We start from the raw sequence: 22,046 nt of genomic DNA, 5'->3' as shown, positions 1-22,046 counted from the left end.
AATCTAATAATGCATATAATACTTCCACACTACCTCCAATTTATGGATTTAAACATAACCTATTTGACTACCATAAAGATAAAAGGTGAGAAAATCTTTTCCATTACTGAATTTTCCTGTAAAGTAAATACTGCTATTGTCATATATTATGTTTTAATAAGATATATAATGTTTCATGTCATATAATATTTCAATAATGTCAAGTCAGTTAAGTTAATGTAGAAAGTTTTAATTAATTCTTCCTGCACTTAAGATTTTTCACACATTTATATTTTCAGTGAAATACAACCCAAAAGCCAAATGATTGAAAGAGCCATAAAGCAGTCACAAATTTGAAAATAAATAAAGGTTATAAATTCTTCTCAAATAAGGAAAACTGTAAAATTAAAAATACATATGTATTGTATACTTCATACCATCAATACATACACCATGAATTACATTCACATGTTAAGTAAGGAATGACAATGACATACAATATATTCTTAAGATAATACATTATTTTTTCTTCTTAGTTTTCAGACTTTCTTGCACTTCTTCCCTAGGTTTCTGCCATTGTAAGGGCTTGCGACGATACATTGGCCATGGTGGTAAAGTCAACTGCAAGGAGAAAGCAATATAATCAATATATTATATACCAAATATAAGGAGTTTTTAAAAATATATTCTAAACTACAGAAAAGGGCAAGGAATTACATTCAAAATATAGACAACATTAGTATTTATATCTACATTAGCCATAAAAAAAAGGGATAGTTCTACTCGGCCGATTGACAAAATTCAACTTTCATTTCACGTCTTGAAAGCACAACTTATGGTATATATTAAATTTACATATAGCACTGTTCTAACATACGTATTTTGATACACACACCAGACTTTTTCTGAAATATTTTTTTTTTTAATTTTATTTATTTATTTTTTTATTTAACGTTTCGATTATCCGATTCAAATTTTGCGATTTACCTTGGTGCACTTTGCTGTGTGTTACGAATAATTCACTTGCCGAACTTCTCAGTTTACAGCAATCTATTTCACTTTCCCTTTAATTCAGTGTCAGCCGAAAAAAAAAGATTCATTTTCTCTTTCTTGCATATGTTTGTACTTCATATTATATTTTTTAATCACAGACTTTTAAAGAATTTCATTTTAATTATTTGAGTTGTATGACTGAAGTAGCTCTTCAAATAATTATTTTAAAATATTCTTTTTATTCATTTGCATTGTGTACTCTAAGCATGTTTACTCGTATATATATATATTTTTTTAATTTGATTTTATTTACTTTAGTAGCATTTCTTTCGAAAGAATACTTTGTCACCCAGTATTTGTCACGAGGCCTTTGAAAACTGCATTCTGCATTAAAAGAGAAAATCATGTAAAGTATGATTAATAAGCCTTTAAATGGGCCATTCAGAAAAGATCTAGAGAAAGTTGTATTACCTACACTTTAAATTGATACAGACAATTTTCCATGGTTTTTTCACTGTGCAATTAGTTGCTTTACAAAATTTTATCATATGAATGAGAAAGTTGTATCTACACTTTAAATGCATACAAACAATTTCATATAGTTTTATCACTGTACAATTGCTTTACACAATTTTATCATCCCACATTTAATTTTTAAAAAAAAATCCATATTTTGGAATAAATTCAAATTTTTTAAATCACAAAAATCAAATAGAATTCTATAAATAATTATAGAATAAATAAGGCTAAATTTTATGCAAATAAATAAATACAAATAATTAAATAAAAATAAATATTTTATTTCTTTTAATGCCTTAAATTTTTCTTAATGACTTATTGCCTCAAGAAAATGCCTTAATGATTTTCTTCAGATATAACTGCAAACATTCTCCTTTTTTTAATCACTATATACCATACTCAGTTTTGAAACAGCTTGTTTTCTGCAACATTATTAGGAAAAGATTTCACTTTCAGTTTCGTCAGAAAATGGTCAGAGTAAAATACTGAAATAATTTTATCAATGATATAGAATGTCTTCAGAGGCTAAGCATTTTGAAAGTATAAAATGAGTGAAAAAGACTAGTTTCGTCAACACTGGAAACATTTTAGCTGATATCTGCATAATCTTTTGGATAAGTTTATGAATTTTCAATAAATTCAGCTGAGACATCTTTGATTTCTCTATTTATGATACGATATGACATACAATGGCATAATTTAAATTTATACAGCCCTACAATTGAAAAAAACCCCACAACCACCCTTCACAATGTTATTTCTTCTGTCTTTTTTATTGGCATATGCCCATTTTCTGGAATATTTCATACACAGCACTGACTGAAAACTTCTACAAAGTATGATTTGAACTTCCGGATATTTCTCCTCGAACATGCAATTTTTTTCACGCGGTTTACCATAACATGATGTTGTTTCTTCTAATTTACTTCTTTCTGAAAAATTTGTTCTCAATGTTGACACAAGAATGTTCAGTTTTTTCCATCATTTATTTCCATAAATTTTGTATTCTTAATCTTGTCATTACAGAACATAATTAAGATAACTTTTCAGGGAAGATCGATATAAATATACATTCCTTTCATCACATATGAATGAACTTTATGAGAAAATATTAAAAGGTATCAGCAGCTGACATTATAATTAAACTTAATATTCTGGCATAAACTGCATCAAAACTTCATTAAGCACATTTAATGTTGGTGATAATTGTCATTTCAAATCCTCCCGATCCGAACTACAGCCAGATGAGGTATACAAATTTTGTTATGGCCTAGCAACAAGGACTGTGCTTATCTCTGGTTTAGGCCTTAAGTACTAGGGCATATCATAAGTGATTTGAGCAGTTCATCCCAATTCTGAAAAAATTCCCTTTGGAGATAGATCCTAGGGTCTCCCACCCCTCTTTTCCAGAAGCTGAGAAGGGAAAAAGAGGTTTCCTTTTTCACCTCTTTTCTACAGGCTTCACCAGAGGTTGGTGGTCAGCTAGACCAGTAATGGTGAAACTAGTGACGTACAAACTCGTTTTGGGTGACACACATTTCCAGAACTGTTGAACAGAGACAAAGAAAATTACACAATACTAAAATAATTGTCTCATGCAATGGTCTTGTCAGACTTTCACCAAATTCACTTTAATGCATGGCCATTCCAAATTCACTTTATAATGCATGGTTCAGATTATTAAACTGTTTGTAATTCAATTCTCATGTAAAATATATTAGCATTTAACCAGATCTTCTAAATTTTACGTTCTTTGGCTAATTTCAAATTTCTTACATTTTTATTCTGAGGAAATTTCAAGCAGTGAAGGAAAGCTTTTATTTATCAAAGTATTCTTAAATACCATGAAAATAAAATTAATCATTAATATAGTACATTTTATTTATTTTATTTGTATGGATAAACTTAGTCATGTACTTAGTCATGTACACTGAAGTAAACAAAATTAAATACAAATACTAATTGATTAACATTGCTTGAATCTTCATATAAAAATCTGCAACTGCCTACAGTAGATTAAAACAACTCAGATCAAATATGTCACACGAAAAAAGTACAATTCACAAATAAGTTTATTAAGTTCTACAAGTTTAATAAAAAAAATTATTCTGAAAATCATTAGTGGGGTAGAATAGAATTTGCCTAATTTAAATTTCATTTATCACAGGGAAACATTTTCAATTTAAAAACCAGACAAATTTAGTGATCTGCCAGGAGATTGGGAGATGTGAAGGAAAAACCAGGACAATTGACAACTATTGTATTTGTGGGTATTTTTTGTGGTTCATCAATCGGAGTAATAATTGTAAGGTTATGTTAGAAATTACAACCAAACCTAACTTTATAATTATATTAAAAATGCAACCTGATCTATGTTTGTAAGGAATTTTCACGTAACAGTAATCCACACTAAAATATGAAATCATACCAAAGTAGAAGCTCTCTGTCAAAAAAGTGTATAAGGGCAGAAATTTTTATTAATTTTAATCATAAAAGCAAGCTTAAAACAATCACAAAATTTAAACAATGATTTATGAAAAAAAAAATATTAACATTAAATGGTCAAGAGCATAAAACACACACTTTCCATTTGTAATTAACAATTTTCATCATTTTAACACCATAGCAAACTTGAAATTACATTGTAAATAATATACATATCTCTAAACTAGCAGATGCTAAAATTACTTACAATGCAAGATAAAATGAAACCTGCTCCTAGAATATACACAGTATATGAGAACTGCTGAAAAATATATCCAATCACCAGACCTATTGCCTGAAAAAATGTATGAAAATGTAATTTCCATGTGACAAATATAGCATGTTAAATTAAAGGAATTTAAATTTTACTAATTTAAACAAATATATAAATACATTTACTGCATTAATTGTTTTTCAGTATAAATTATTTGAAATATTCTTACTGTTAGAGGCATATTTAACAATTCATATGTATTTCTCCCACTGTTTCATTTAATTTTATGCAAAATTCTTTTCCATACACACACACATATATACATATCAAATTCAAACTGTTATCTTACAAAGTAAATTAATCTCACTGTCAGAATATGTAGCAACATAACTACTAAAACTACTTTCATTTATAATTTTATGTAAAACCTTTTTGTTGTTGTTGTTACTGATCTTAACTGGTTAGCCATCAGGCTAGATAAGATCCATGAGTCCAAGAACCATCAATAAATCCAAAATGAAGGTAGGCCCTCTTTACAGGTTCAATGGTATCTACTGAAAACATCATGGAGAAAACAATGAAAGGTGAAAACGTCATGGTACAAAACATCATGGAAGAAAAGAAAGCAAAGAGAAAACATCACAGGTCTAAACCATTGTGGTAAAAAAATAAACACTTCACAGTTTAAAAACCTCATCATCGAAAATATCGTGGTAAAAAATAAAGTACTTACAAATCATCGCATGATGATAACATTGCAGACGTGCATTTTTCAGGTTTTAATAATTGTTAATTGATATTCTCACAATGATTTGTGAGCACGAGACAGAAGAAAGTATAATTTTTACTTTTATATTTTTTAATAACTAATAATTTTTTGCTGAAAAAGCAAGAGACAGAAAATTAATGCAACTTATAAAGCTTAATTTTAAACTTACATAGTTAACTAACAAAGATCATTAAAAAATTATTTTTTATAAAGTTTTACTAGTAATGTTTCTCGAAAAATACAGTGTAAAAAAGATTAGAAAAAGGAAGATAAGTAACTGCATAATACCTCTATAAGAATTGTTTAGTTATCAAATTATGTTAATTATCAAATTATTTTCTCTCAGGTTTGTTAATCTGATATTCTTTTAATGAAAATTATATCTTGTTTTGTTTCAATTTATTCTTAAAGTATCATGAATATTTTCATGCACAACATGCAATTAACTACTTGGATGTCAATTTGTTGGTGTTCGCCAAAAACATTGCAGATGAAAGCAGCATGGAGAAAACAACGCAAGGCAAAAACGTGTAGTACTAAACATCACGGAAGAAAAGGAAACAAAGAGAAAATGTCACAATTCTAAAACATCATGGTCAAAAATAAAAAAGTTAAAAAACTTTGCAGTTTAAAAACATTGGCATCGAAAATATCGTGGTAAAAAAGTACCTATAAATCATGGCATGATACATCAAACATATGCATATTTTAGGTTTAAGAGTTGTAAGTGTGTTTTCAAATAATGATCTGGGAGCGCAAGAAGGAAAGAGGGATGTTTGTGCTTTTATACTTCATATTTTTAAATGAACTAAAAAAATTTTTACTGAAAAAGTAAGAAGGAAACTTAAGCATTTAAAAATTAAAAATGAATAGAAAATTAATGCAACTTATAGCACTTAATAGAATTTTAAATTTACATAGCTAATTAACAAAGGTTATTAATAAATTAATATTTTTTATAAAGTTTTAGTGATAATTTATCATGAAAAATACAGTCTAAAAGTGTTTAGAGAAAGAAGATAAATAACTGCATGAGGTTACCTCTATACAAATTACTTAGTTAATTATCAAATTATTTTCCTTCACCTTTGTTAATTTTTTATTATTTTGTTTCCCTTTATTCTTAAAATGTTGTTAACACTTTCACCCTCTTTCCATCTTGTGCTCCCAAATCATTATGCTAAAATGCATGCTAAATGCATTTACAATTTTTAAAACCTGAAAAATGCATGTGTACAATGTTATCATCATGTGATTATTTGTAAGCACTTTATTTTTTATCATAATATTTTTAAACCATGAAGTTAAGCTACTTTATTTTCGACAACGATGTTTTAGAACTGCGATGTTTTCTCCTTGCTTCCACGATGTTTTGTACCATGACGTTTTTGCCTTGCATTGTTTTCTCTGCGATGTTTTCGGCTGTAATCCGATTTGTTAGTTGTGACAAAAATCAGCTATATAATACTTCAGCAGAAGATTTGGATTTAATGGAGTGTACCAAAGCACACTAGGGCTACTGGGGAGAAATGCTTTGGGGGAGTACATTCTCAAGAACTGGCTCATATCCATTTTATACATTATGAAAATAATGAAAATCTCATGTAAGCAGCTCATTCACTGAGTCAAAATGCCTGTTTTCACTTGGATAATGAAAGCATCATTAGAATGCTCTGATGGTAGAACAATAACAGCAATTATAGCCAGCAAAATTTTACATTATATTTTAATGACATTTTAAGAATAAAATGAAACAAAACAAGAAATAATTTTCACTATAAGAGTATCATATTAACAAAAGTGAAAGAAAATAACTTGGTATTTAACTAAGGAAATTTTTATAGATAAGCTCATGCAGGTACTTATCTTCTTTATTTTACTCTTTTTTAGACTATATTTTTCATGAAAGATTACCAGTAAAACTTTATAAAAAATAATTTATTATTGACTTTTATTAGTTAACTATAAAATTTTAAATTCAATTAATTGCTATAAGTTGCATTAATTTTCTATGCTTATGTTTCCTTCTTACTTTTTCAGCAAATATTTATTAGTTCATAAAAAATGTGAAAGCAAAAGTTATCCTTCATTCCATCTCGCACTCACAAATGATTACGCAAATAACAATTTTTAATTTTTAAAGCCTTAAAAATGAATGTATGTGATGTTATCATCGCACAATGATTTGTAGGTGCTTTATCTTTCACCATGATATTTTTGAAGACAATGTTTTCAAACTGCGAAGTTTTTAACCACTTTATTTTCAATGACAATATTTTAGTACTACAATGTTTTCCCTTAACTTGTAAGGATCTTAAGTTTTACTAACGTTTATTTTATTTTAAATCTTTACTATCACTTCTTATTTTCTACTTCCGGCCAGAATTATAAGCGTGAAGGAGTTTATGCAAAGTTGTCTGGCGAACGCCAAGTATTTAAGTGTGGCCTTTTTGCCAAGCAGAAGAGAGGAAGCCGTGAGTTCGAAGCAGGCCGCTTACCTTAGAAGTTACGCAGTTGCTACTTTGCCTTCCAGGCCAGAGGTTTTAATCCTCTTGATAAATTAAACGTATTGTAGTGTTCACAGTCTCTGTGCTACATACGCTTTCTGTTATTATAAGGCCAATCTTATTCTAAAGTTAAATTAGAGTTTAGTTTTATTTTGATATCTTTTAAGTTAGACCCCGAGTGGAGGGTCATTGTATTCCGAAGTACGGAAGTCATTGTATATAAAGAAAAAATAAAGGGTTTTGTATACCCTTCGTCTGTATCCTGTCTACTTACTACAATTAGTGAACATAGCTTTAGTAAGCTCTCTGTTCTAGTCAGGTCATTGTATGTTTCCGAAGAAGGTTAGAAGAAACATTGAACCTGATAGTGGCGCCCGACGAAGAATAACCATGGCCGAGTTTCAAGAAGAACCTGTGCTGCCTGCAGAAACAGCTCAGAATCCAGAAATGCCAGCTGCCGCCCTGGAAGGATTTGGGTATATTGTCCAGACCATGCGCGCTTCGATGAAACCAGAAGCAACGTTTAATGGAAACTCACAGGTAACCAGTTTTTTGGAAAAATTGGATGACCACTTCATGCTCTACCCCGTGCACGAGTTTCAAAAAGTTACCTTAGCTACCAGCGCTTTGAGGGGCCAAGCGCTTAACTGGTTCAAATGTATCGGCAGAAGTCTCTTGGGTCAAGCAGGAAGTCCCACCTATACCTACGAAAATTTCAAGACTGCCCTACTAAAAGCCTTCCCTGTTGTAAGGGATCGTGCGAAATTAGAAACAGAACTTTTCAGTATATATCAACAAAGAATGGAAAACCTCTCGAGTTTTATTTTAAGAAAAATTCACGTTTTCAAGCTCTTGTATGGAAACCGTCCGGATCCTGAAATAATTCAAGTGATTTTGCCGAGGTTACTACCCCAAGTGCAAGACTTTATTGAATTGAGAAATCCGACTACACTGGAAAAATTATTTGAGCTAGCAATCCAGTTTGAAAGTAGAAGAACGGCGGACGTCGAAAGAAGACGCCAATATCAACAGCAAAACCAATTTGGTACGCCAAGACTACAGCAAACTCAAGCACATGGCTACGGAGAAAAAGTGAATCAGTGGGCAAGGAAACCCGAGCATTCAAAAACAGCCGGCGAACGTCGACAGTTCAATAGCAACCCAGGAAAAAAGTCTCAAGGCCAGTGGAGAAAGAAGGAAAGCACCGAAAGAAAAAATAATTTAAACTAAAACGGATTTCTGCTGACGAGAGGGTGCGGAAATCCGAAGGCCACGAAAACCCCTCTTCCTACAAGTTAAATACAGTAATGGTGAAAAATTTAACTCTTCCGAAGATTGAAGTCTTGGTAAATAATATCCTGGCCACCGCACTCCTGGATACCGGCGCGCAGTGTTCCTGTGTGGCAGAAGTCTTTTTTAGAAAGTATTTTCGCAAATACCGCATATATAATTCGGATAATACAACAGTATTAGCGGCGCAAGGAGAACAATGTAAGTGCGTAGGTAAAGTACCTTTGTACATCCGTATCAAGGACGAACAAGTAAAGGTGATGTTTTTTATAGTAAAGAATTTGCAAGCACACTTAATACTAGGAATAGACTTTCTTTCAGACGCACAAGCTACACTGGATTTTAATGAAGCGTCTCTTAAGCTGACGATGAAAGAAGCGTGTAGAAAAGGTTGAACCGCCGAGGTTAAATCTTGACCACCTGCCTAATGACGAGCAAGATAGAATCCGACAAGTGGTAAGTGAATTTGCTTCCTTATTTAGTGATATTCCAGGATTTACCCAGGTTACTAACCATAGTATTGACACCGGAGATGTATTGCCGGTTCGTCAAAAACCATACCGGTATGATAAGAATAAGGAAAAAATTATAGAATGGCATATTACCGATATGCTACGTAAAAAGATCGTAACGCCTATCTCAAGTAGTTATGCTAGTCCGGTGGTTTTATGTAAGAAAAATAATGATTATCCTTTGGAGCATCCAAAAAGGTGGAGATTCGCTATTGATTACCGTAAATTAAATTCCATAACGAAATATCCGGTATATCCGTTACCGATTATAGAAGAAATTTTAAGGAACATAAAATCAACCAAATTTATGACAACTTTAGACTTAACGAATGGTTATTTTCAAATAGGGATCAGGCCTGAGGACGTGCCTAAGACTGCTTTTATAACCAAGTCTGGCACTTATGCATTTTTGCGAATGCCGTTTGGCCTTTCAGGCGCCCCAGCAACATTTCAGCGATGCATGGACATTGTGTTAAGACCTGTTCTCGGAAAGTCCACATTTATCTATTTAGACGATATCATTATTACTAGTGATAATCTAGACCAACATGTACAGGATTTAAGACAGGTGTTTTCTTTATTAAATGAGGCCGGTCTAAAAGTTAATGTCGAAAAATGCAAATTTGCAGCCCCTGAATTAAAATATTTAGGTTACAAAATATCGCAAAAAGGGATCGAGACAGATGAATCAAAAATAATCGCTGTACAAAAGTATCCGACTCCAAACACGGCAAAGAAGCTCTCTTCTTTTCTAGGACTTTGTTCATATTATAGGTCCTTTATAAAAGATTTTGCGGCTATCGCTGAGCCATTGTTAAAATTAAAAAGGAAAAAGGCAAGATTCTCGTGGACGGCCGAAGCCAATAGTGCTTTCGAAAAATTAAAACAAGCATTAACGCAAGCCCCTGTGTTGAAATTTCCTGAAAAGGATGAAAATTTAGAAATTTCAGCGGATGCTTCGGATTATGCGGTAGGAGCGGTACTTTCGCAAAATCAGCAGCCAGTAGCATTTTTTAGCCGAACTTTAAATCAAACACAAAGAAACTATTCCGCGACCGAGAGAGAGGCACTTGCAGTTCTGTTAGCAGTGCAAAAGTTCCGAGTCTATTTTGGAAAGGCGCCGATAACAGTATATTCTGATCATGCGGCGGTAACTAGATTGTACTCTGGAAAAAATTTATCCCCAAGGTTAATAAGATGGGCACTCAAGCTGCAAGAATATAATCTGGTAATCAAGCATACCCCCGGAAAGGAAAATATCGTAGCAGATGCCCTGTCACGAATTAAATTAGACGAACAGGGTAATACCGTAAAAGTTGCAATGCTGACAGCGTGTACAATAAATTCCCGAGAAACTGTAATAACCGAACTGGGTAAGGATCCTGAGTTTGGAAGTATTTATGAGTATTTGAAGGATCCTGAAAATTTTAGCCACCAAGATATTGTGGCGATAAGAAATAGGGCGGCCCATTACGAACTAATAGATGGTCTATTATTTTATACAAAAACTACGAATTCCAACAACGAATTTCGACCTGTTATCCCAGCTAGTCTTAGATTAAATATCCTGCAAGAGCTCCATGACAGCCCTTTAGCTTCTCATGCTGGTATTCGAAAAACTACTCAACGCGTACGCGAGGCAGTCTACTTTCCTGAACTGCAAAAGTTAACATGGGCGTATGTCCAGTCCTGCCCAACATGTCAAGCCGTTAATTATATTAATTTCCGCCCGGCCGGGTTTCTAAATAGTATTAAATCCGAATTTCCAAATGAAATAATCGGCATCGATTTATTGGGCCCTTTTCCAAAAAGTCAGTTAAACAAAAGTCGCTATCTCCTTGTTATAGTTGATCATTTTAGTAAATGGACCGAAATTGTTCCCTTAAAACGAGCCTCCACGAAATTAGTTACCGATTCTATTTTAAATAAATATATTTTAAAATACGGGGCGCCCCTAAAAGTTATATCGGATAATGGTCCTCAATTTGTAAGTAATATATTTGAAGACATGTGCCAAAAACTGGGCATACGTCATTTAAAAATGGTCCCGTATCGGCCGCAATCAAACATAGCGGAACGGGTCAACAGAAATATAGTGAAAATTATCCGTAGTTATGTTAAAAATTTTCATAAAAGCTGGGATAACTATGTCAATGAATTTGCTTTCGCCCTTAGGACCGCAAAACATGATACAACGGGCAAAACTCCTGCTGAGTTATTTCTAGGCAGAAAGGTTATAACACCGTTAGATAAACTATTTTATGTGCAACAAAGAGCCCCAGAATTTAAAATGGGTGATATAGAAAAACTAATAAAAGAAGCAAAAAAGAATACGGAAGTAGCACAAAGAAAACAAAAATTGTATTACGACTTGAAACGACGGGGAGTAACTTATAAAGTAGGGGATGAAGTACTAAAAATTAAGCATTCACTTTCTTCAGCACCAGAAGATAAAACTGCCAAATTTTTTCCACGCTTTGAAGGACCATATGTTATAGAAAAAATAACTCACGCTGTTGTAGTGTTAAAGGCAAGAAATGGTGAAACCTGTTCCGCAAACATTGACCAGATAAAACCATTCTATGACCGTAATAAAATGCAAATCTTTTCAGATCTTTTGCAGGATCCGGTACGGCAGACACCGCAGGTACAAGTTCCAGAGGTGGGAAAACAACAAGTACAAGGGCAAGCCAATGAGAGACAGAAGCAAGTGAAAAGAAAATTGCCCCGCGGAAAAATTGAAGGTACAAAGAAAAAGAAGCCGTTCCACCGTCCAAAAAACAGAGTTCACGAACACCCCCAGAATGAAGAAGGGAGAAGGACGACGTATGTGGAAAAGACCGGGAGAAAGGACGGCAACTATAACCCGGCTGTGAAACGGAAGATTGACTCATCCGACAGAACTCTCCGCAGCAAAAGTCACCGAACTGCGGAAGGGCCATCAGCGGCGGAGGAAAAAGTACAAGAAAAATTTGAACGGCCAACAACGAGGTCCAAGCAGGATCACGACAGAAGTTTCCCGGTTCCACCAAGACCAGCTGCCTTCAAACGGCCAAGACCACAAGCAGAGGACAGAAGGAAGATGTTCAAGGGTGGCCGTAGTGGTGAAAAACGGAAGCTTCCAGAGGAAAGCACTGAAGGGCGAGCCCGTACAAGAAGGAGGATCAACCAAGCTACGGTCTGCAGCACCTTTAAAGACTGGGCCCAGAAAAGGATGTCTGAATATTACAAAGATAAGTAAAATTTTATGTTACTTTACAAACTTAAGTTAATCTTTCATTCTTACTGCAAGTGGCAGATTTCAAGAAGTTTTACCTCATGCGAGGTCTACCTTTATCGCCAAAAGGGCGAGAAATGAGTTGTGACCGATTTTCTTATTATGTTTTTCAATTACTCGCGCGTAAAACTAAAGTTGATGTATAATAGCGTTGTATAAAGACTTAAATATTGTAAAAAGTTATTGTATAAATTTTATTTAAAACATTCTAACAAGAAAGAAGTTTTAGTCTGAAAGACTTTTTGAAATGTAGTATTATTTCAATGTAGAAAGAATTGGCACTTGCTTTGAAAAGAATAGAAGTTAACAATGTACTACTAATGTATGTTTTCAAATGTGTAAAATTAACGGCATCTTGATACGTTCTTGTATACATGTGAACTGTTATTTTGAATGTTTAGAAATACCGTGATATGGTAAAAGTGAAAGTAATGTTAAAAAATTTGTTATTCGTGTGACTGTAAAGATTAAATCATGGTGAATATGTGTTAAAGGTTGAATGATGTAGTTAGGCTCTCTGACGCTACACTTTAGAGTTAGCCACTTTCAGAATAGTACCTCAGGGTCTAGAGTTGAAATTAGGGTGTGTTAAGAGGTCTCGTATGTTGAATTTTAACACGTTAGTGTTTTGATTGTAGGAGGAAGTGTTGAACACATAGACAGAAACACATTCGTGTTTGGTGTTTTTACAACACATGTCAGAGAGCACGGGGAGAGATAATTAAAATAGTCATGAATGAAATAAGAATGTTAAGAAAAGTATATTCTATATGTTATTTGCAATGTCATTCTGTAACATTTCATTAAACTAGTTTTCCTTCCAGATCTCTGGAAGGAACCAGAATTGAATAAAGCTCCTGTTTTGATGCAGTACAGATGAAAAAGAAAAAAGATTGTTGTATATTCCGGGAGCTGCTATTGTAACAAATTTCTTTTTTTTAAAATTTTCTAGTTTCTAGCTAAGTTATGTTTGTAAAAGGTTGGCCTCGCGTTAGTTTCTAGAGCTAAAAGTTTTCAACAAGGTCGTTTTAGACCTCAGTTTCAAACTAATTAACTCTGGCAGGAAGTATGTAAGGATCTTAAGTTTTACTAACGTTTATTTTATTTTAAATCTTTACTATCACTTCTTATTTTCTACTTCCGGCCAGAATTATAAGCGTGAAGGAGTTTATGCAAAGTTGTCTGGCGAACGCCAAGTATTTAAGTGTGGCCTTTTTGCCAAGCAGAAGAGAGGAAGCCGTGAGTTCGAAGCAGGCCGCTTACCTTAGAAGTTACGCAGTTGCTACTTTGCCTTCCAGGCCAGAGGTTTTAATCCTCTTGATAAATTAAACGTATTGTAGTGTTCACAGTCTCTGTGCTACATACGCTTTCTGTTATTATAAGGCCAATCTTATTCTAAAGTTAAATTAGAGTTTAGTTTTATTTTGATATCTTTTAAGTTAGACCCCGAGTGGAGGGTCATTGTATTCCGAAGTACGGAAGTCATTGTATATAAAGAAAAAATAAAGGGTTTTGTATACCCTTCGTCTGTATCCTGTCTACTTACTACAATTAGTGAACATAGCTTTAGTAAGCTCTCTGTTCTAGTCAGGTCATTGTATGTTTCCGAAGAAGGTTAGAAGAAACATTGAACCTGATAAACTTTTCACCCATAATGTTTTGTAATGTGATGTTTTTGCATTGCGTGGTTTTCTCCACAACGTTTTCGGCTGTAACCGGTTAAATACATCTTCTTTTACAGGTTCCAAAGAAGGTAAGATGTTCAGGAGTGAAATGATCAGTATTACATTTCCTACACATGGGGTAGATCTTATTTCCCCGGTCAAATTTAAGTTATTTTAAATGTCTACTCAAGAGTCTCGTCAAAGTATTCTGTTGAGCGTGATTACCCCCAAAAGCTATAGCAGCCTGCCAAAGTACCAGCCATGAGCCGGATGAGAATGCTAGGAAGAGGCAACAGTAGATTTAACTCTTGAGCAGATCACCAAAATGGTCCATAAACCAGAAAACCACTTTACATATGCAAATCAAATTTAAGCAGCTCTCATAAAAATTAAATGTGGCTTTCAACATGAAGAAACTATTAAAATGTTTGCATTTCACATACTCACACTTTATACTGCTCATATTAACTTTGATGTCATTTTCTCAGACTGACTTCTTGTATAACTACTGCGAAGTGCAAAACGGTGATTCGCATTAGCAGGAAAGGACAGCAAGGTGATTGCAATTTACCATGAAAGAATTTTTAATTGATAATGGCTAAGAAGATACAATTTCAACATGAAAATGCTGCTTAGTCACGATTCATAGAAACAAGTGGTCCTGGCTCCTTTAGTATGATATCAGTAACATAATATCGCCATTTCCAGAAATAGTGTCAATTTTTCTTAATACCACAGCTGTGCAAAAATATAAGTACTTTCTGTGTTTCACTTATTGTTAACTTATGTATTTAAATTACTTACCCATTAAAATAAGTAATAAACCAAAACAATTAAAAGATTTATCAGTTTCATGAAGAATCAACTTATTTATTTTTTCACAATGATCAGTGGCAAAGGCTGTTGCTTATTATGCAATGCTTACATGGCCATTACCGAAATGAGTAATATGGTGGGACATTTTTTAACTTTACGTTATGAATATCGAACAGATTATCCACAAAATAGTGATTTCAGAAAAAAATAAAAATTTCAATTACGAAAGGTTGAACAATATCTTTTTAAAAAGCCCATGCTGAAATCAAAGTAAGCCATATTTTAGGTAAAAAAAATATGGAACTACTCTGATAAGCACCCTCAAGTCGCCAAATTTCTTGCCAAATATTTTTGCGAGAAACTTCACGCTGTCATATTACTATCTAAATTTTTTGTCTACATTTCGAACTTTAAGCCTAAAATGTCTCCAAAAACATGGTTTTCGCACATGCAAAAACACACGATTTAAGCTAAAAATCCGAAACAAAAACAAAAAATTTAGATGGCAAAAACGTAAAGTTTCTAACCAAAAATATTTAACAAGAATCCATGTACACAGCGACATGTTTTAACTTAAAAAAACATCTACGAATGGCACACTGTAGGCGACGAACGAATCTACGAACTACGCACACATCGCTTTAATAAATTAACATAACAACAATAAATTTCAAAGAATACCATGTACACACTGTTTCAACTTTAAAAAACATCTACGAATTGCACAATCTACACTAAAAACAAATCAAGAAAATAAACTAAAATAAATTTCAGACAATTCAAAAAACAACAATAAAAACGGAAATTCATACAAAAAACAATGAATATAACATTCTACAAAATAAAAACAATAAAATAAAATGCACTTACCATAACGAAAGTTTCTTTTAAAAGCAGAAATATCTTTCCCCCCTATCTTCTCAGATACAGAGCATACAAAGTCCAAAATATATTCGTTAATAAAATTTCGCCAGTCACACAACGTCTGTGAAGAAAACTTCCACGATTTTGCTATATCACATGCCTTCCTACGATTCAAAATTTCGAAAGTAACAATAAAAACTTCCTCCAACGTTAACTTGCTACACGAAAACCAAGATCCAAACCTTAAACTCTGCTGACACTCACATACTTTATTAGCAACAATTTTACTGCAAACCCACACAAGTCTGTCAGAAACACCATTTTTCGTCCGAGTTCTCACATCAGCTCTGCATTTCGGACACGTCAAACTCCATTTTAAAAGTCCCGACTCCCACAGAAATTCCAAAAATACACTACGATCCCCATAAATACATCCGTGAACAAAAGACTCGTTAACAACTCCAACATCGTACCTTTCATACTAAATTTACTTTGCACACAATCTAAAATATGCGGCTGAAACCTTCCCACCACGTCTTTCATCGCAACATAGGCCATTTCAAACACACACGCGACATGAACAAACTAGCAATTTAAACTACTCCACCAAAAGACTTTTCAACGTCGACATGGTTGCCATACAACACGCAATCGCGCCAAAAACCAGCGCAAAACACATATCGCCACATTTGGTGAAATTAGGGCATTTATCAGAGTTGTACCAAAAATATAAACCATTTCCTGACAAGGAAGTTACAGAAGAAATTTTCTTGGAAATGCCAGATTTCCTTTTTAATTTCATTCAAGAAAGTTCCCTCAGTTGGTTTCTCTTCCAACTGCAACTTTATGTTTGATAGCAAAAATTATTATTATATACCATATAAAGTAGCTAAGTAGAAATAAATTTCTGCAATGATTTCATGACTTATCAAATTGGATAATTTTTTTTTTTAAGACTAGATCAAGAATGTGTAAATTTAAATGACGAAACTTGGCTTGGTGATTTAACCTTTCTTACAGATTTTGCATTGAAATTAAGCGATACAGTACAAAGCCTTTAATCCGGACTCGTCCGAACTTTGGCGATTAGGGGTTTTTCCGGATTATAGATCATCAATTTAAATCTGGTAAAATGGCATGCAGAAATTATAAAATTGAAAATATGAAACCATAATTTATGAAATAGCTATTATGATCTAAAGGGTATTAAAATTTACAAAAGAAAAAAGCTTAATATTTATTTGCTTACTTTATTAAACATTTCTTTCAATACGCACATGCGTAAAGCATACATTACGCATAATCGAAATTAGAAAATTGCAACCAGAAAACTATTTGATGTGTATTCGTGATATTTATAATGACGAGGAATTTGATTTAAATCATATCAACGACGAAGTACATCGAGATGAAATCCTACATTTAGTAAGGAATTATAAGCAGAATAAAATAAAATCATCTGCCCTGATGATGAGGATAATGCTGAAAGATCAACTTCCAGTTCATTGCACGCCGTGACGTCCCCCCACACACAGAGCAGCGTGAAATTGATAAACGAATTTAGGAATGGTTAGAGAAACAAAGGACAACATTTTTTGCAGCAATTCCACTTTTTGTTTGATTGACATCGAAACATGCTTTCGCTTTTTAGATCCTTTGGCAGATCCAGAATTGGAAGCTCTTTTTGACATAATCAAAAGTTCAAGCTTACTTTACATAAAATTGCTCTAATAGTCTGCAAAAAATAATAAGCCGGATCCAATTAGAAGATTAGAGAACAACGCAATCTGCAACATTAACTGAAATAGATAATTAGATAATTTTAGCCTAGCTTATACCGTACATTATACATTAAAGGCGTAAAATGCATTAAACGCATGTGCATAATGCGTAAACGTATTATGCACATGCGTAAATGCATTCGTCTGAATTATAGATCATTCCGGATTATGGAGGTCTGGATTAAAGACTTTGTATTGTATAAATTTAAAACTACAAAGAAAATAAAAGAAAACACTTGAAATAATCAGTAGCATCAACGCATTCAAAATGAAATTTATCATATTAATAGATGAGCTTCAAAGACAATTTGAAATGCTTTCAAAATAGATCTGATCACTTACATAAACATCAAAATTGTAATTATAATATTCAAAAATATGGTGTAGAAATTAAAAAGGTGACTGAAGACTAAGAGATCAAATTTCATGACTCGGAAAAAGTTCAAGTTATTCAGTAATATTTGTATTTCCCTTTCAAAAAGGAATTTTAATATAAAACATAGTACTGCAAAAATTTTTAAAACATTTAACACTGAAAAAAAAAAAAAAAAAAAAAAGAATTAGAAAATTAAATTATAACTTGATAAACTGATCTAACCTCAAAAGCTAAAGAATTTGGAGAAGAGTTTTGGAAATATGTCAGTTAAGAAAAGCATCCCAATATCACCAAAATGTAGCAAATATATCTACTCTTGCTTTGGGTCTATATACATATATAAAATGGCTTTTTCATATTTAATGTTTTCACAAAGACTAAACATCATTTCTACTTTCCAATTCTCATTTGATGGTTATCATTATCTTTGTCTGGATACATGCTAAATTCTGAATGTTTGCACGCCAATACAGAGTTCCCATCAATTATAACATAATAATTTTTAAAAAATTGGTTATTTTTCAGTTAATAAATATTGTACTAAAATATGTTGGTTTAATACCCCTCTTCCATTGTCACTCATTAGTATACAAGCCACAAATCTGAATGTACTATTAAATGTCAAGATTATAGTAAGTAAACCAAGACACATTTTTAAGAAAAAAAAGCAGTTAATCATATATACGTATTAAGCAAAATTTATTTCAAACAAGAGTAATTGTAAATATCATTGGACCATAATGATACCAGTAGTATATGGTGATTAAGTATTTCATTCATTTATTTAATGCGTTCACATCCGAAAAGAAAATATTAAAAAATCAAATAATTACATGATGAGTTTAAAGATAAGTCTTTCAATTACAATTGTATTTATGAAGGTTATAAGAAGTGATTGCAAAACATGATTAAAAAATTAACCCTTTCACAATGGTAGAGGCCAAAATCTGTCATCTTTCAAACATCTGAAAATCTTTTACATTTCAAATCTGTCAAAATCTTTCAAACATCTGAAATGCCCATGTATACGAATGTCTGTTGGAATAGATTTTCTTCCCTCATGCAAAGTAGAATACTACAGCATTAACCTACTTAAGTGAAGTGATTACTTCTCTTTTGGGGATCTTAGTACAGTTTCAGCCATTGTGTGCAGTGCTAATCTTTGGAATATGGTAACAGGTAGTTTGGTGACATTTTGGTAAGGCGATAAAGGTTACTAGCTAGGACTTTAGCAGTGTACATGGATAAAGTCAAGAATGTGCGCAATGCCATTTTTGTGCAATTTTGGGATGTTTTTTTAAGTGAAAATAGATCGACGTGTACATGGATACCGTGTATGTGCAATTCTTAAAAACGCGGCAAGCAGTTTGCGATTCTGCAGTTTCTCCCAATTTTGCACCTAACATTTGTCATGATTAAGCACTTTTGTTCCATAAAAGTTCTAGCATAAGTGTAATTTGGCTAGCAGATTGTTGGAAAAAAAATGTTGAGTTAAAAAAAAAAAAAAAAACATGCCTTTACTTCGTGAAAACAAAATGGCGTCCAAACAAAAACTAGCAGGTTGCTGTAGCAGGGTTGGTCACCAAAAAATTGCCAAGTTACCATAATCCAAAGATTAACCGTGTGCAGTTCTCCCTTGGGACAGATTTGCAACTGCGAGCATCAATAGCTACACGTTAACGCTAAACAAAAGAGAGGGAAGGTGCATTCAAATAAAAGAGCTACTTTTAATTGCTTGAAAAGAATAGCTGTCATGTCATTTGACAATCTCTGAAGCTAATCAGCCATGCACTAACGTAATGAGAAAAGCATCAGGTAGAAAATGGATGCAGATGTTTGGGTGACCTATCAATGTCTGAATGCATGGATGTTTCAGGCAACTTCGCTGTGAAAGAGTTAAAATAATCACATATACAAGTTAAAAAACTGTTCAAATCATGAACAACTAATATTACTATTAGAAAAGAGACAGAGTAGATAAGTATTAAAAATATGACCACTTTATAAGCTATGTTATGCAAAAATTTGAATTTAAAATTCAATAAAATGAATACTGAAAGCTAAATTCCTCTTCTATTATGTGCACGAAAATACTTTACGTAGAACATTTCGCTGCATCGAACTAGCAGACTTTTTACACAGAATTTAGTATTAATTATTAACGCTTTTAATAAATAATTATAATTGTTATGAATAATATTATAATTCATAACAATTATAATTATAATAACAATAATATAATTATAATATATTAATATATATTAATATATTATATATATTAATTATAATTGTTATGAAGTTTTTCAAACTAAGTAAACATAACAGCAGCATGCAATAATGTTAAATGTACAAGCACATTCTTATGAATTATAGGCAAAGTCCATTTATTAAGTTCAGCTGACTTGCCCATGAAAAAGAAAAATTTAAAGAACACTGAATTTAAGTACAATATGCATATTTATACAGAGTAAATGTTAAATACTTGATTATTTTATAATCTTTAAAAATTAATAACTTACAGCAAAAACGAGGATTATAGTTTGAAAAATCCTTTCAGCCTTCCTTTGACCATCAAAATCCTAAAAATGAAATAACACACTACATATTTATCAACATAAATCAATAAAATATCTAATCTTTAGATAACTATGTAACTTTAGGAAACAATAAAAATATTTTGATGTTTATCAGAGTTAAAGTTCTTCTAAAATTTATGTTTCTTATTATTGCGGTAGTCTAACTTACACTATATCTTTCACACCGTAACAATTTAGTTAGATCTTAAACAAGACACATGAACAGGACAGATTTGCTTTAAAAGAAATATAAAAATAAAATACATTGCTGCTTTTGAAACTGATGATTTATTGAACTGATTAAAACAACGATTCATTTCTCTGATATAAGTAACTAATATCAGCCTTTAAAAGGATTATTTTTTTGTTTCAGAAGGGTCATCTTCCTGGGGGGGGGGGTCTTTCAAAAGGAGTTCATGTTAAATATTTCATTGTAGTAAAGTTTAAGAGTGTTGTTCGATTTTCTAAGAACTTTCGAATGAATGAGAGTTTCCATTCACAATACGTATAAAAAATTTAGGAAGTTGCCCATACAGTTACACCCTTTTAGCAGAGCTGAATAGTAAAATATCAGAGCTTTTTACGAAAAGAACCATGCAATTCATATGCTCTATACAGTTTCGTACTGAACCGAATCATTAATAAAGCTTTCAACACTCTATTGTTTTACTGATTCGGCTACATATAAATCTTATTCTGGGGTAATATTACACTTTAGAAGATACTTACAAGCAAACTATTACAGTAAGCGCTGTACACTTTTATTAAAAAACGCAATGAACTTATATTTACTGAAATTTACCGTTAAGAATGGATAATTCCACTAATCATTTTAATTTTTACTCTCATCAAAATCTTACCATATGAACGGGTACATTTTTTATCTTTTCGATAATTCCGGACATTCTGAATAAATAACTTGTTATCAATTTTTAAAATTATTCTTCTGGGAATTATAGATGACGTATGCTCTATGGAAGAATGTTGAAAACTGAAACGGGAAACTCGTACAGTTTAGAAATCACACGTAAAATTTAGAAGGATGTCTTGTTTTGCATGTATTAAGGTTTTCTACCATTAGTAGAAAAACGTATTGCTGCAACGCTTAGGATGAAGCCCAAAATTATAAGAATATTTGATGTATTTTGTATACTGCTACTGATGTATTTTCTCTTTTGTAAGGTATTTTTTATCATTTATATTTCAATTTCTTTCTGTGCCTGTTGCCTTTATAATTGCCTAAATCAGTTTATACTGCGTACAAATTTCTGTTCTTTGTTTATCAACTCGACAACTTCTCTTTCAGTTGAATTTTGGAGGTCGGATGTAAAGAACATATTATAGTTGTTCAGAGGAAAACACAGATCTCCCATAAATTGCTCCCACTTCTTGGCGATACCCTCAGACCTACAAATTTTCCGCAAA

At 32.4% G+C, this 22,046-nt stretch overlaps 1 protein-coding gene across 1 annotated transcript; it reads right to left on the bottom strand.

Annotated features, from left to right (window-relative positions):
• Positions 1 to 208: 208 nt before the first annotated feature.
• On the bottom strand, positions 209 to 21,683 carry Spase12 (Signal peptidase complex subunit Spase12). Its single transcript, XM_035364846.2, has 4 exons — positions 21,482 to 21,683; positions 20,565 to 20,624; positions 4,184 to 4,270; positions 209 to 600 (listed from the first exon to the last, which is right to left on the bottom strand). Exons 1-4 carry the CDS (start codon positions 21,524 to 21,526, stop codon positions 499 to 501), a joined length of 294 nt encoding a protein of 97 aa, XP_035220737.1. The 5' UTR covers positions 21,527 to 21,683; the 3' UTR covers positions 209 to 498.
• Positions 21,684 to 22,046: the final 363 nt, after the last annotated feature.

The sequence above is a fragment of the Stegodyphus dumicola genome, chromosome 2 (assembly GCF_044657685.1).
Source record: "Stegodyphus dumicola isolate Sdum_Otavi_A_Nest chromosome 2, ASM4465768v1".
Taxonomy (NCBI): domain Eukaryota; kingdom Metazoa; phylum Arthropoda; class Arachnida; order Araneae; family Eresidae; genus Stegodyphus; species Stegodyphus dumicola.
This window is presented reverse-complemented; position numbering and strand designations above follow the sequence as displayed.

Coding starts and splice junctions, on each gene's coding strand:
- Spase12 (XM_035364846.2), bottom strand. CDS start 21,526: ATGTCCGGAATTATCGAAAAGATAAAAAATGTACCCGTTCATATG. Junction 20,625..21,481: donor AAAATGTACCCGTTCATATG/GTAAGATTTTGA, acceptor TTTCATTTTTAG/GATTTTGATGGTCAAAGGAA. Junction 4,271..20,564: donor CTATAATCCTCGTTTTTGCT/GTAAGTTATTAA, acceptor ACATTTTTTCAG/GCAATAGGTCTGGTGATTGG.